This window comes from Strix uralensis, chromosome 10 (genome assembly GCF_047716275.1).
Source record: "Strix uralensis isolate ZFMK-TIS-50842 chromosome 10, bStrUra1, whole genome shotgun sequence".
NCBI lineage: Eukaryota > Metazoa > Chordata > Aves > Strigiformes > Strigidae > Strix > Strix uralensis.
In genome coordinates, this window is record NC_133981.1 from 15,832,243 (window position 1) to 15,845,720 (window position 13,478).

The 13,478-nt window shown below is 34.1% G+C and overlaps 1 protein-coding gene across 7 annotated transcripts in view; it reads left to right on the forward strand.

Moving 5' to 3' along the window:
* The window catches only part of ERC2 (ELKS/RAB6-interacting/CAST family member 2), a 529,850-nt gene that overhangs the window by 410,244 nt on the left and 106,128 nt on the right, over positions 1 to 13,478 (forward strand). For all 7 annotated transcript variants that reach the window (XM_074879349.1, XM_074879348.1, XM_074879351.1 and 4 more), the window contains one exon: positions 3,917 to 3,982. In XM_074879349.1, coding sequence (XP_074735450.1) covers positions 3,917 to 3,943 — 27 coding nt within the window. In that variant the 3' untranslated portion in view covers positions 3,944 to 3,982. The remainder of the gene's footprint in view (positions 1 to 3,916; positions 3,983 to 13,478) is intronic.

Consider the following 13,478-nt stretch of genomic DNA (forward strand, 5'->3'; position numbering starts at 1 on the left):
TGCAATCCTGATTCTGACATGCTTTTTATCCAGTGCTTTTAGGTAGTTGTTCCTATCCATACAGAAAAATCTGTAAAGCCTGTAACACTAAGTTAGGATTTACACCATTAAATATCCACTCCTCAAATTGTAACAGGCAGCAGAATGACAAGGATAGTTGAGTCTTACCTCATAACTTTGATCCAATGCACTGGAAGGAGGTAGTGCAGGCTTGAAAACAGCCTGTATGCATAGTGGGAACAGTAAGTGATCAATGAGTTCTTTTAATAATTCTTTAAGATCTTGCATCTTAAAGCCACGTTGTGGCTTCTGTTAAATTAAAAAGTGACAGTACCTATAATGAAATTATGGTTCTTTGGTTTAATTCTATTTTTTTTTAATCAAAAAGAGTGTTGACATTCTCCAATATCTGTAGGAATTTTACCTTTATCCTCAACTATCATTAAGTGCCAAATATTTTTAGGCTAGTGCATTACCTAGCATCAATATATGACATAATTAACTAAATAACATATTAGGTAATAAAGCACATTATTATGAAACATTGGGCTTTTTTGATAGGAATGATGAGCAGATGAGCTCTACTTAGGTTAGTGCAAATCTGTTTATCTTCTATAAATAATTAGTGTGTGGAATTGAAAATGAGATATGAACAGATTTTCTGTGATAGTTATAACTCTAGTCAAAAAACTGTATAGAAACACATTTTTTAAACAGGACAGTATGTTGAGAGTGGTTTTGAGGTTGCTCTTAGTATTAAAAATTTAAAATCCAGTGTGGGTTTGTTTTTTCTATTCAGTTGTCTGTCAAAATAGATCAACCGTGTTTAATTTTTTATGAACTTCTTAATCACTAAAATTGGAAAATACATAATAAACTCTTTGTGTACAGAATAAGATTATGGCACAGACATTCTCACTAAAACAGATGTGAGGAAAAAAGATGGAAGATGATTTTTATTAACTGTAGATGCTGAAGTGGACTTGACCACCCAATAATTTCTTCATTAAATCAGTATTTTTTTCTTTAATTATTTTGAATACAGTTATCCATATCTTTTAGAAAGTGTCTAAGTCTTGATATAAAATCTTCAAGTCATCCAGAAGTGATGCACTATTGAAAAATATGTACCATATTTGCAGTGCAATTATATCCTATAAATATCTACCGTTTTTTCTGCTAGATAAAAGAGCTGTCTCCTTTTCTGTAGGTGTTAGTTAATAGTGATCAAACAATCTTTGAATATTTTCTGAGTGACCAGTTATGTTGAGTCTCTTTTGTTTCTCATTGCCAAGTTAATTTTTCAATAATTTTGTAGCTGTTTCCTGGTCTGGTTACAGTCATCCCAATATTCACAAAAGTATGACATGACTACCAGATGTGTAGTTTTATTAATGGTCTTATGCTACTGCATAGAGATACAGCAAACTTTGATTTTTATTTCTCCATCTGTATTCGTCCTTGTAAATTCAACACTGTATCACATGTTCATGTCCACCATGGTCTGTGTAGCCCTTTTTGATATCATCAATTTCAGATGCAGTCCCCTGTCTTCTAAGTTTGCCCTGTATGTTTTCAAGTGATGACACTGTATACATGATTTCAGTCATATTGTATGCAGCTGATAACATTTATTCAGGTAATACCAAATACATTCACTTTTCCAAGCAGTCTTTGTGAGACTTTTCTTTCAGATCATGGGAATACAGAACAAGTTTGGGATGAGAAAAGATACCTGCTGGTCCCCTTCCTTCTCCAGCAGCATTCATTCTATATAGAGTTAATTTTGCTGACACTGTGTCTCATGGCATATAATCAAATGCCTTCCACAAATCTCAGCATGTTATTTCAAAGCACTTACCTTATCAGAAAGAGTCTCTATGTAATTGAAAAAGATAGAAAGTTATTTTGACAGGACAAGTACACAATAAAGTGATATTGATTGACATTAACTGAGTTCCAGCTTTTAATTTATTGCTTATTGTATATCAGGATCAGTGTCAAACTATATAGTCAGTAATTTCCCATAATACTTTTTAAAAATATTTGACAATATTTGATTTTTCAACTCTTCTAGAATTCTGCCAAAAAGAGATCATGCAAGTAATTGAAGTAAAAATGAACGTCTGCCTGTTTGAAGAATTACAATACACTAAACAGCAAACCAGCTGTATGTAGTTAGAAGTCATTTGGAAATGTACTGAGTTGCCCATTTTGTTGATTTTTGCTGTTTTTAAAGATATCACCAAAGATTAACCTAATGCATTCTGTTAGTGAAATTAGGATCAAACTACTCAGTGGAAAAGAAATCCTTCAGTCTTTCTTCAACCTTTACTCTGGCAAAACTCTTGTCAACTTCAAAGTCAGTTCAATTAGTGTTAGTAGGCCTGAATAAAAGTAGCTCCTGTAGAATTCAGAGGGACAGACTTGTATTTTCAGTGAGGTGAACCCAGCTCATTGGAAGTTTTACAGAATCTGTCCCTTTGTTTCAAAAATAAATAAGAATATTCAGGCCTTACTGTGACTTTGCTTTGTAGTGTAGTTGTGCAGACCTTATAACTAAGACATGTTCCAAGTTAACTGTAAAAATTTTACCCACATTTCTTCTGTGTTAAATGATAGCTAAGTTTATAGTGGACTGTCAGATTTCTTTACTCAATTCAGCAACATGCAAGACATGTATCTTAACATCTGGTTTTTAATAACGGTTGACATCTGGGAGCTCTTTTTTATTCCAAGAATGGACTAGGAACAGTAGTGATACTGGCAGTGTATATTTTCAGGCTAAAATTCCTGTCTGTTTCAATCATAATTAATTACCATTCATTTTATTTAGTTTTTAGATTTAATTAAGGGCCAGCAGTATGTTACACCAGCTAACTTGCAAAGTTCTGAAACTATAGATTGTAATTTTTTTACGTTTCTAAAATATTAATGGGTGAATTTTAAAGATATCTAAAATTATAAGATTTTATTTGATTTTGAAATGCTGAGTTAAATGAAAAACATTGTGTTGTGCGCCTCTGTTCTAGGAGCTGAGCATCCCATCAGAATTTGCCACAGTAGAACTATATAGATATGCACATACACATCTGTGTGTGCATAGATAAATAATCATTATAAAAAAATCTAAACTTCATTAAACATATCCAGGAAAGAACATTTCACTCCCCTGCTTTAGTTCATGGTTTTTATTTTGTGCTTTTTAACTTCAGGTTTACAATAAACATAAAGAAAGACCTTCTGCTTTCAGTGTATCTACAGTAAAGTAATTCCTTTTACAAACAAATTCATGAAATTGTTATGATTTTTTGTATTTGTCATTAATGTCATCTATCATTAAAACTCTAAATAAATAATCCTAATGGTTAAAAAATGGAAAAAAGGAGAGGAACTGTCTAATAGCATTCAACGATTTGCAATGTTTGAGGATTGCTTAAAAGATAGATTTGATAGCATGTTAGAAAACTGTACTTCACTAATGAAGTTCACTTCAGCAGTTTTGTATCTTTTAACCTAACAGAATCTAAGACAATTTGATTATAGTAATTACTTTGCTTACTTATAAGGTTTGATCTTTTTCTGCTGTCAATGTTGGTTTGAATTGCATGCAATTAAAAAATAGATAATATTTTAATATTTAATCTTATAATCTACTTCCTACACACTGTTTTAACTGGGTGGGAAAAATGTTTACGTCACTGTTCTTGTTGTTTTGGTTGCTATAGATGCAGATTCTTGTATATACAACTCAAACTTGTTCTAGTTGTTTTTGCTAGCTTACATCTAAAAAAAAAAATCATGTTTTTAACAGCCAAGAAAACTGTATTTTATTTGCACCAAAGTAACTAACTTTTTCTTCTTTCATTCCAATGCTAACATCTTCTCTGTGCAACTCCTAATATCTGGCACACAGGATGACGAGGAGGGTATATGGGCTTAGCCGTTCCTATAAACCAAAGTTCCAGTTTTGTTTTGAGGGGTGAGAAACTCTCTTTTCTATCTCTTTCAAGTTGCAGTCTATTTTTTATTGTTTCATTTTAAACTGCATGGAGCTGTGTGTATCTTGACAAGTGTGTTTGTAAACCCTGTAAAAATGTCTTCTCATATGCAATGAACAATGAGAAAATATGTCTAATTCTTTAATTTTTTTTCACAGCCTGTTATGGCTAAAGGTGTAGGTAGGTACAAAACTTTAAAAGGAATGTATTTAGATCTGTTTGTATCTGTCTAAACAATTTCCTTTTTTCAATAGATAAGAATTTCTCTAAGGTAATATTAACCTGCTATTAATCACTGTAAGAAAACTGTAATATATTTGGAGAATGAGTGTGAAAGTTTGATACTTAAGAAAGTTTGCCAAAGATTAAGCATACAATTTTACTGGAGTATAATTTATAATGTGCATGGAAAAAATGAGACTACCTATTAAGCTAAAATGTTTTGGTGAAATTTTAATATAAGCAGTAGATGCTTAATAAGGGAAGTATAATCTGCCTATGCAATACATGCTCTTTGCCTGAAATAATCTGATGGACTAACATCCGTACAATAATTTGATTGTGATATTTAAGAGTATAAAGTGCAGTTTATTTTGTTTAAGTCTCTTTCAGTTATGAGTAAGTAACTATATTGTCACTGTGTTATTGATCAATGCATATCCACTTCTTTGGTGGTTGCCTTTGAAGCTGTAGGTAATTTGTAGCTCATGATCACTGTGGTCTCAACATTGCTAAAATCATTGGGCCTGGTGTTCGCTCATAGACCATGTTGCTCATGTCACTACTTCTTACTGGAACAATTCTATTTACAATGGGACTTTTCAGAGGAGCAAAATCAACTCACATAAGTAAAGATTAATGTGTTATTAAAGCTGCCATACTTTATATTACTTTGGCCCCTGTCACCCCAAGTCGAAGACTGTATGATTTGTTTTGTTTCCAGTAGCGTTATAAGCCACGTTACAAGTCAGTCGTTCTGACAGGAATAAAATCTCCAAAATAATTTTTTTTCTTTTATACTTACTATTTTTAGAATAGCTGTGAGATGCAAAATTAGTGCTATCCATAATGAATAATTTGTATTTTGTTTAAAAAAAACCCCAAACTGTTGAAGCTTTCCATCACAGAGTATTTTAAGATTCAACAATTGTAAAATAAAATAATGGGCACTGTGATACCATTAACATTTAAAAGAAAGCAACCTTGGTTTATCAGAGTATAGTTATAGACCTTTTTCGGTTTTATGCTTTCTGATTCAATTTTAAATGTCATGCTTGTACAGGTTGTATGTGTAGATAACCTCCTTGTTTATGGACACACATGTTGCATGTGGTAACAGTAGGAAAGGATGTGACTCATATTCCAAATTTTTTTAGCTACACTTTCTTCTTTTCTGAAAATAAGCAGCCTTAAAAAGAATCTGGAATTGTTCTTTTTCACATAAAAATGTAAAAAAAGGTTTATGGATTTTCTTAGTGCTGTGTTTTAAGTAATTAGCAAGTTCTGTTAACTGCAGCTGCATGATATTTTAATAGCAGTTTATGATGTTATTTAAAAGTAATGTAATTTTCAGCTGTTTGTCAGCATCATTCTTCTGGTTTGGGTGTGGAGAGCAGATCTTTGTTTATTTTCCAGGCCCATATATATTTCCAATTTAAAAACAGACATTCTTCTCTCTTTTGTTCAAATGCCAACATCATTTATCTGGTATCGTTATATACCAGATCCTTGACAAATAACTTGTTTGCTGTTTCTTTTCAAGTGGGGGAGCACTGCAAATGTATAACAAATAGCTGGTAGCAGGGATAGTCTGTCCTCCAGACTGAACTCATGAATAGACCTGTCATTGTAGGAAAAATGGCCATGAGTCTAGTGAAATGGCTATCATAAGGTGAAAATTCATGTCATAGACCTCCTTCCCTAGGGGAAAAGAATAGTTTAGGTCCCAGACCTATAAAGCTTATGAAAATACGTGTAGTAATACTAAATTTCCTCACATTCACTGTTAAGGGCTGTAAGTATATCCTACAAAAGAGATGCTTGCAAAAGATATACTTAGAAAAAATAATAGATAATTTTTTTCTATTGTGCACAGACTTGAGAGCTAACAGCCTGATTTGGCTGGCTGAGCACAGGAGTTCGCAGTCTCCACTCATCTAGCTCAGCAATGGGGGTTGCTCAAGTAGAACTGAACTACTTAGCTCTTGTATTAAACCAGAGGAAAACTGGACTTAAGTTCTCAGAAGTATTCTTGAGGAATAAAAGTTACAACATAAACTACTTCTGAGGTCTTTATTCCTATTTTCTGAAGTTTGAGCAGTGCAGCAGTTAAAAATTACTTGATTCTAAGGTAACACTATGGTACTTTCTGCCACATAACTAAAGCCCTGGATTTGTTAAGGAAATGAAAATTTTGGATAAATGGATTATTTCCTGTTTCTACTTACAATCAATACAAGGTTGATACAGTTGTATCTTTTTATCTTTATCTAACACCGTCTTTGTAAAATACACTTTTTTCCACATTTGTTTGCTTTGTAAAAAGTCTGGACGTTATAATTAGTTCTGTACTTATAACTTGTTGTATGATATTCCTTTTAGCATCCACGTTATGATGCTGTAGTTATGGATTGAAAGGAATAGTGCCTGCGATTTAGTTTTGGAACATTTTAATCATTTCTATTGCTATTTAAATAAGACACACAAGATTTGTCTTGGATGCATATGGCTCAAGGCTAAATGAATTTAATAGTTCAAATGATTAGAAATCAGGGTGAAATGAACTGTCTTGAATGTTGCATTACTATTTAAAAGTGGCATTGTTAACGTGAGTAGAATATCCCAGAAGGTCATGACAATAAATCCATTTCTGTGCAGAGTTTTAGAGCTGTAGGCATAAACTCTTCACTACAGAGTGCTCTGCCCTATGTTTTTGACAGTGCATGTAAGAGGAGTCTGGATGCTCTTCTCACCAGAGCAAGGTGATAAAAGTCCCTGAACAGTTGTTCACCACCAGGAATGATGGGTGCACAGTTCACTCCAGTTATCTTCATTGCACTGTGGCTGCAGGATTAGTCAGGATGGGTTGACTCTTTTTGCATGATAGTAGTAGAGAGGATGAGTGGTCGAACTGGTGAACTTTCAGCAGCCTGTTGAAACAGATCTAGAAACTAGATAAATGGAATGGGAATGAGATCGAGATTTCATCTCTGTGTAGGAAGGAGCTGATTGCACTCTTCATAATATAAGAACCCTTAAAACAGCCCTTAATTCAAGGGATTAGACTTGTTTTTGCCATTCTTCCTCTCTGTCCTGATTTTCATAAGCAGAATGACTGGGGGAAATCAAATCTCTCAGTCAGTTTAGTATATATTAAAACACAGACTTAATACAATTAAATTGGGTGTATATCTTCTTTAGAAAAGCTCTTCTCTATTTGTTTTTTACTTCAGACTTCTACCAAAATCTAATTGTGAACATGAGAAAACCAAGAGGCCCAATGAGAATGAACATGAGGAATATATTTTATGTTGCAGCAGAAAATATAATTTTACCAGCAATTTAATTTTAAAAGTATTTGAATGGCAAAAATGTGGATTTTTTTTTCTACAAAACAAAAAACCCCTGTGATACCAAAATGTTTAGCTTCTGAACTTGTCTTCTTTCAAGTCTAATTTCATCCTGATTATATAGTCTTACTAACATTGTTTTAGGTACCATGCAGATAGTCTCATGCAATCAAAAGTGTTCCTGAGGCCATGAGGTAGTACTCTGCCTAAGTAAGGATAGTGCAGGCTGGTCCATAGTTTAAATTATGTTTAAAAAGTAGTAAGTTAAAAATCAGTGAAGTCCTTTTAAACTTTACAACTTCCGTACTTAAATACTACACAAGAGTGACATGAAATGATGGTGGAAATGTAGAGTGGCAGGACGAGAATATGTTGTAAGGTTATAGACAGCTAGTTACTCATTAAGGAACAGACAAGGTGTTCAGGGAAATCTCACTGGCCAGCAAATTTGGTAGCACATGTAGCTGCACTGGTTGGGGCTTGTTTAGAAATGGGATCTCTTCCCCTCTCCTCACCCTTACAAAGGGAAAAAAAAAGAAAATCAGGAGGTGATAAGTTTTAAGAATTAAGCCTATATAGCAGTCTGTCATGGGTAACTGAAGCCATGTGACTCAGAAAGTATGATTTGTGACACAGTTGAGGTGTGCAGGTAGAACACAAGTGCTTGTTTTTTTCTTTCCAGTTCCTACCACTGAAGTGCAGCAGACACTGGAAAAACAGTTAGGACTTTGCCACAAGTTGTCCATGCGTGTCTGTAAGAGAAATCAACACAAAACCTGTTTGTAGAGTATTTTGTTTGTACAGTGCTGTAGACTTTATTCTTTGTCAGATGTGAAGTAAATTAGATGTTTTGAAAGATGATGTTTAGGAGTGTTTGGACAAGTTTATTGTCTGTTATATCCTTAGAGCAGGGTTACCTTCACACCTGAGACAAAGAGGGACTGAAGCTTGTGCCTAGCAGCAAATTACGTCTAGTGTTTTTGAAACTAGAATCATAAAGCTAGTCTGCTAAATTTGGTTTTAAGAGCAGAACATAAAGTCTGTAATTTTAAATTTTGCCTTAGGAGATACTGTGGAGGCATTCTTCAGGAGACATCAGTGTCCTTTGATAAAAAAAACCCTTCAAAGCAGTATTTCTCTACAGAATGGGCGACAGAATAAAGCTTCTTAATTATTGCTCAGGCAAATATTCACTGTTCACTTCTAAGTATTGGATGTCTTTTGTATGTTTTCAGGGAGGAGAAGAAGAGGCTGTTTTAAAACAAATGTGGTGCCTAGCTTTGTCTTTGTTGAGATGTGGTGAACAGTTCTCTTTCAAGATGTCCTTACTAATAGCAGTATAAAGCATAACAAAATTTGGTCATGTTACTATATAAGGATATGTTTAAAGACATTAACTATTAGCTATTGTTCTGCTTTTTGTTTTCATTATTTCAAGTCAAGATTTCTGTAAATATTTTTCTTTACATTTGGGATATTCTGTTTAGCCTGTTTTGGAAAAATCATGTTAACTTTGAAATGAGTCTCAGTAGCATGCAAAGCAATGGAAAAATAAGGAGCATGACTGCAGTGTTCATTTTAATTTTCTCATAGAGTGTATGAATACTAGCTCTATGCTTAATAAGCTAAGAGGGTGTTGCTACATTGACTGGAGCCCAAGGGCATTTTGGATTTGTGAATTTTTAGACATGATTGTTGTTTTACTGCAACTTGGTTTTTACTAAACAAAAGGAGGAACCTCCCTAGGAATCTTTGTTTTGCAGACTATGGACATTTTTGTGACTAGTCTTCATTCCTGTTAAAATACTTTTATTCATAATGGAAGACATTTATAGTTTTTAATTTATTTGGGAAATTCTATATTACTTTAAAAATTACCTTTCCTTGAAGATGTCATTACTACTGCTAGTAGTTTTGGGTATTGATTGCCCACCGTTGAAGACAGAGGCTTTTCATTAAAAGTACATAGGAATTTATTTTGCTGTATGTATTTGGTTATTTTTTATTGATTATACACTGGAAATACATGAATTGCTTGACAAATGTGAAACTTTTCTGTGTTTCCTATGGAATGTGAGATTAGTAAAGATCATCAGCATTGTTATTTAAAAAAAATACTTTAACTTTCCATTACAACATTGCTACAGCCAAATACATTAGAGTTAAGGTCAGAAGTTGAAACCCTGGGCCCTCTGAAGTCAGTGAAAGTCTTGTTATTTATTTCACTCAGATCAGTTTCTGTCTTTTTATTTGTTCATTGTCTTAGTAGAAAAACATCTGTGCATATACGTATATGTATTCTCAAAAAGATTTCTACAAACTGGATGTCTTTAATCTGACAGGCATTTATCTTATCTTATCCTTGGTATTTATGAGACACCAAATCACCCTTATGTCTAGCTATAGAACTTTATTATATAAATCCAATAGGTTTTTTTTCTGTCACTTGTGTTTTAGCTGTGTGAGCCAGGCCATTCTACCTGAACTTTGGCCTCAGCTTCTTCACTGCAGGTGCAGAAGATGTGCAAACAATCTGAAAATGTAGCTGATGAACTGAACTTCAAAGCTTTTGATGTAGTCAGCCTAAAGACAACAATCACAGGGCCTACAATTATCAACTGTGCTCTTGTATAATCTTTCATAGTAAAAACAAATAACATACTAGAGCAATTTTTAACATGGTAGAAAGTGAGAAAAGGCACTATGGATTTTCACAGCTAAACTTTGTTTCAAAATGTTATAGTTGCTGTAAACAGGAGTAGATAATCACTGACTTCATGCCAAAAGAAGTAATGAAATAATTTAATTATAGTTTAATATCTGAAGCTAAGCTGAGTAACCTAAGTAGCGAAAATCTCCTTTAAAGAGACAAATTCAATGATGAATTGCACTTCTACAAATATTCATGTGAACATGTGAAATTATTATTATTTGTCTTGAAAAGAGTTTCAAGCAGTTGTCTGAATAGTAGAGTATATGAATATGGGACTGGCAGCACAGCATTCCTCTTGGTAGGTCTTGGTTTGTTTGGAAGCAGAAGTACCACCTGACTTGAAGACCTAATCAAAGCTCATATGACCTAAACATTTGAATGCAAGATTTTAAAACTGAATACAAAAACATGAAAAAAACCAGTCAATTTTGAATAAGCATGAGATTTATATAAATTGCTCTGGGAAGTTTATGAAAAATACAAGAGAAAATATTCAGTAAAGTAGAGAAAATAATACCTAATAAAAATTATCTAGTATCTCTTTTTAATATAAAATAAACATATTTATTTTGTTAGTTACAATGCTATAATGCTGCTTTTTTTTTTTAAGAAAGAAAGAAAGAAAGAAAAAAAGAAAACCTCCCTGTGCTGACCTACTTAACGTCAATGAAATACCAGTTGATATTGCATATGTCTCTTGATTTCCTGTAGGAAAAGCTTTGATAGGTGATGACTGCTATCATTGATATCCAGTCCTACCAGCCACAAGGCCTGGAGCCAGTTTTGAGACACATCCCTGTCTCTTACGCTTCATGTTATTCTGGCAGTGGTTTCTAATGCAGATTTTCAGATCACACACATGCAATAATTGAAGCACTTCAACTGGGTGTGGTGGCTGGAGCTCCAACTGAGCTGAGTGAGGCGTAGATGCAAAGAAACAAATTAAAAAGGCATTTGGCTGTTTCAGCAGGTGTATACTGCTTCCATGGCCATTCCCTTTTTGTGCCAAAGAAAAAGCACCGGGCAGGATGGGATTGTCTTGTGTTTGGAGCCTTCAATCTGTGGCTGAAACATGATAATTTATGAATAATTCTATAACAGAGATTTGTACATACAATATAATACAAATACTTGTACAAATAAGTGTACATACAGAAATCTAGGAAAAATATTTATTCATGTGATTTAATCCCAAGCATCTTGGGAACATTGCTTGACAACATTATTTGTATACTTGTGCTCTAGTAGCAAATATTAATGTAATGGATTTGAAATAGTTAAGAAATGCTTGTTAATATTCCTCATTTTGCTATACTGTCCCACTCTAATTAGGCATCCATTTTGGCATCAATATTCTCATTTGTTCAAAAATACCTGTTGTGCTACCCATTTCAGAGACCACTAGGCAAAACGCAGCTTTAGTTGTGATGGAATATCCCTGCATATCACAAAAGGCAGAGCTTTGCTGCTTTATTTTGCTTCAGTTTTGATCTTTGCTTTATAGACAGTTCACCAGTGAAAATGTTTGCAGGTCTGTTTTCCAGAAGAGCAGCGATGATTTCACTGGTTCCCTCCTGGAGCCTTTCAGATCATCTGACTGGCCAGATCATGAGCTCTTCTGTAGCCTGGCTCTGAGCTCTACCAAAGTGAGCCAAGCTAGCTGAACAGTTCATGTAATAGTTTTGTTTTAAACCAGATCTTTTTGACTAAAATGAGCAGCATTACTGGAAGATTTGAAGTAAGAGTCTTAGAAGGGAGAGGGACAAGCAGCTGGAATCTCTTTCAACAGCATATCTGGATGTAGATGAGGATATCTGTCCACAGCCTTAGGCCATGGGCAGAGCACTCTACAAACAGCTGTGCCAGCTGATGACGTTATTACCACCCACCCTTATGTGCTTATTACTATTTTTCTGCTAGAGATTGTTACCCTTCCCAGATCTATCAACAGAAGAAATCACTCCCATCAATCCCATATCAACTTCAAGCAAACTGAGCCAGGTTAGCTTAAATAGTGATGAATACCCATTCATCAGACAAGCCTGTTTATTGTTGCCTAGTGTGGAGTGGAGAGCACTCTGACATTTCTTTCTCTGTTAGAAACTGTGTGGTAACATACAGCTGATGGTTAGGGAAGAACAGCTAGTGCCAGTAACATCTTCAAGTGGAAAAGCTGAGTCTGGAAGAGAATTATGTCCATAAGTTAAAAACAAAAAGACCCTCACTGAGATCATCTTCAAAGGCACTTGCACCAATTTAGGTAATCAGGTTATTAAAATAATTTAAATTAAACCAGTGCCATTTTCTTGTTTAACTAATCAGAATCAGAACCTCTTTGTTCGTTTTGCAGATAGACATATTTTTACCAGATGCAAGCATGGAGATCAGTAATAAATGATAATTTCTGTTTTATATAGGAGCTATAATTTTGGATAGTAAATCAGTGTTAAATTCTAGGAAAACCAGTTCTCCAAACTGTTTTTTGGTTGGGTTTTTTTGATAGATCTTTCAATAAGTCTTTGCTGGGCCAATTATATTAATAATATGACTAATTTTGTCACACATGGTTCTAGGACCTTGAAATACATTAGGTGATAAATCTCAAACAAAGCTGCAAGCTTTGCCCTTTATAGCAGATCTTAAAGTCTACCTATAAGTGTTTACGAATTACTACTGTTCCCTAATGTGGCTGAAGCCTAAATCTTTATTTGTTGGAGCCATCAAAGAAGCACAGTACAGGCACATTCATTGTGTGGTGTTTTACATCTGTTGACCTGGCTCCTGCATGTGAGCTTTTCATGAGGATTCATTTTGGTTCTAAGAATATGGATAGGGTCAAATGTAAACACTGAGGTAAGTTTTTAATGGTTCAGGAATTCTGTTAGCTAGAATGATTTTGATTATGGCAGTTAGAGCCTTTAGGTCTGAATCACATTGCTTCTGTACCCCTATAGGAATTTATACCTGTGTAAGTAATAACAGATCCTAACATTTTGATTGAATTAAGTTGTGTTCAAGACTTTCGGATGGAAAGTCCTCTGAGATTGCCTTTATATTTTTTTAATATAATTGACTATTATATTCTACCTGCATTAATTGTGGGGGAAAAAAAGGATAAAGGTGAGACACTTTACTCCTTTTGCAAAACATTTTTATAATAGTTCCTGATCCAATGTTGGGCTTGCCTCCAATGTC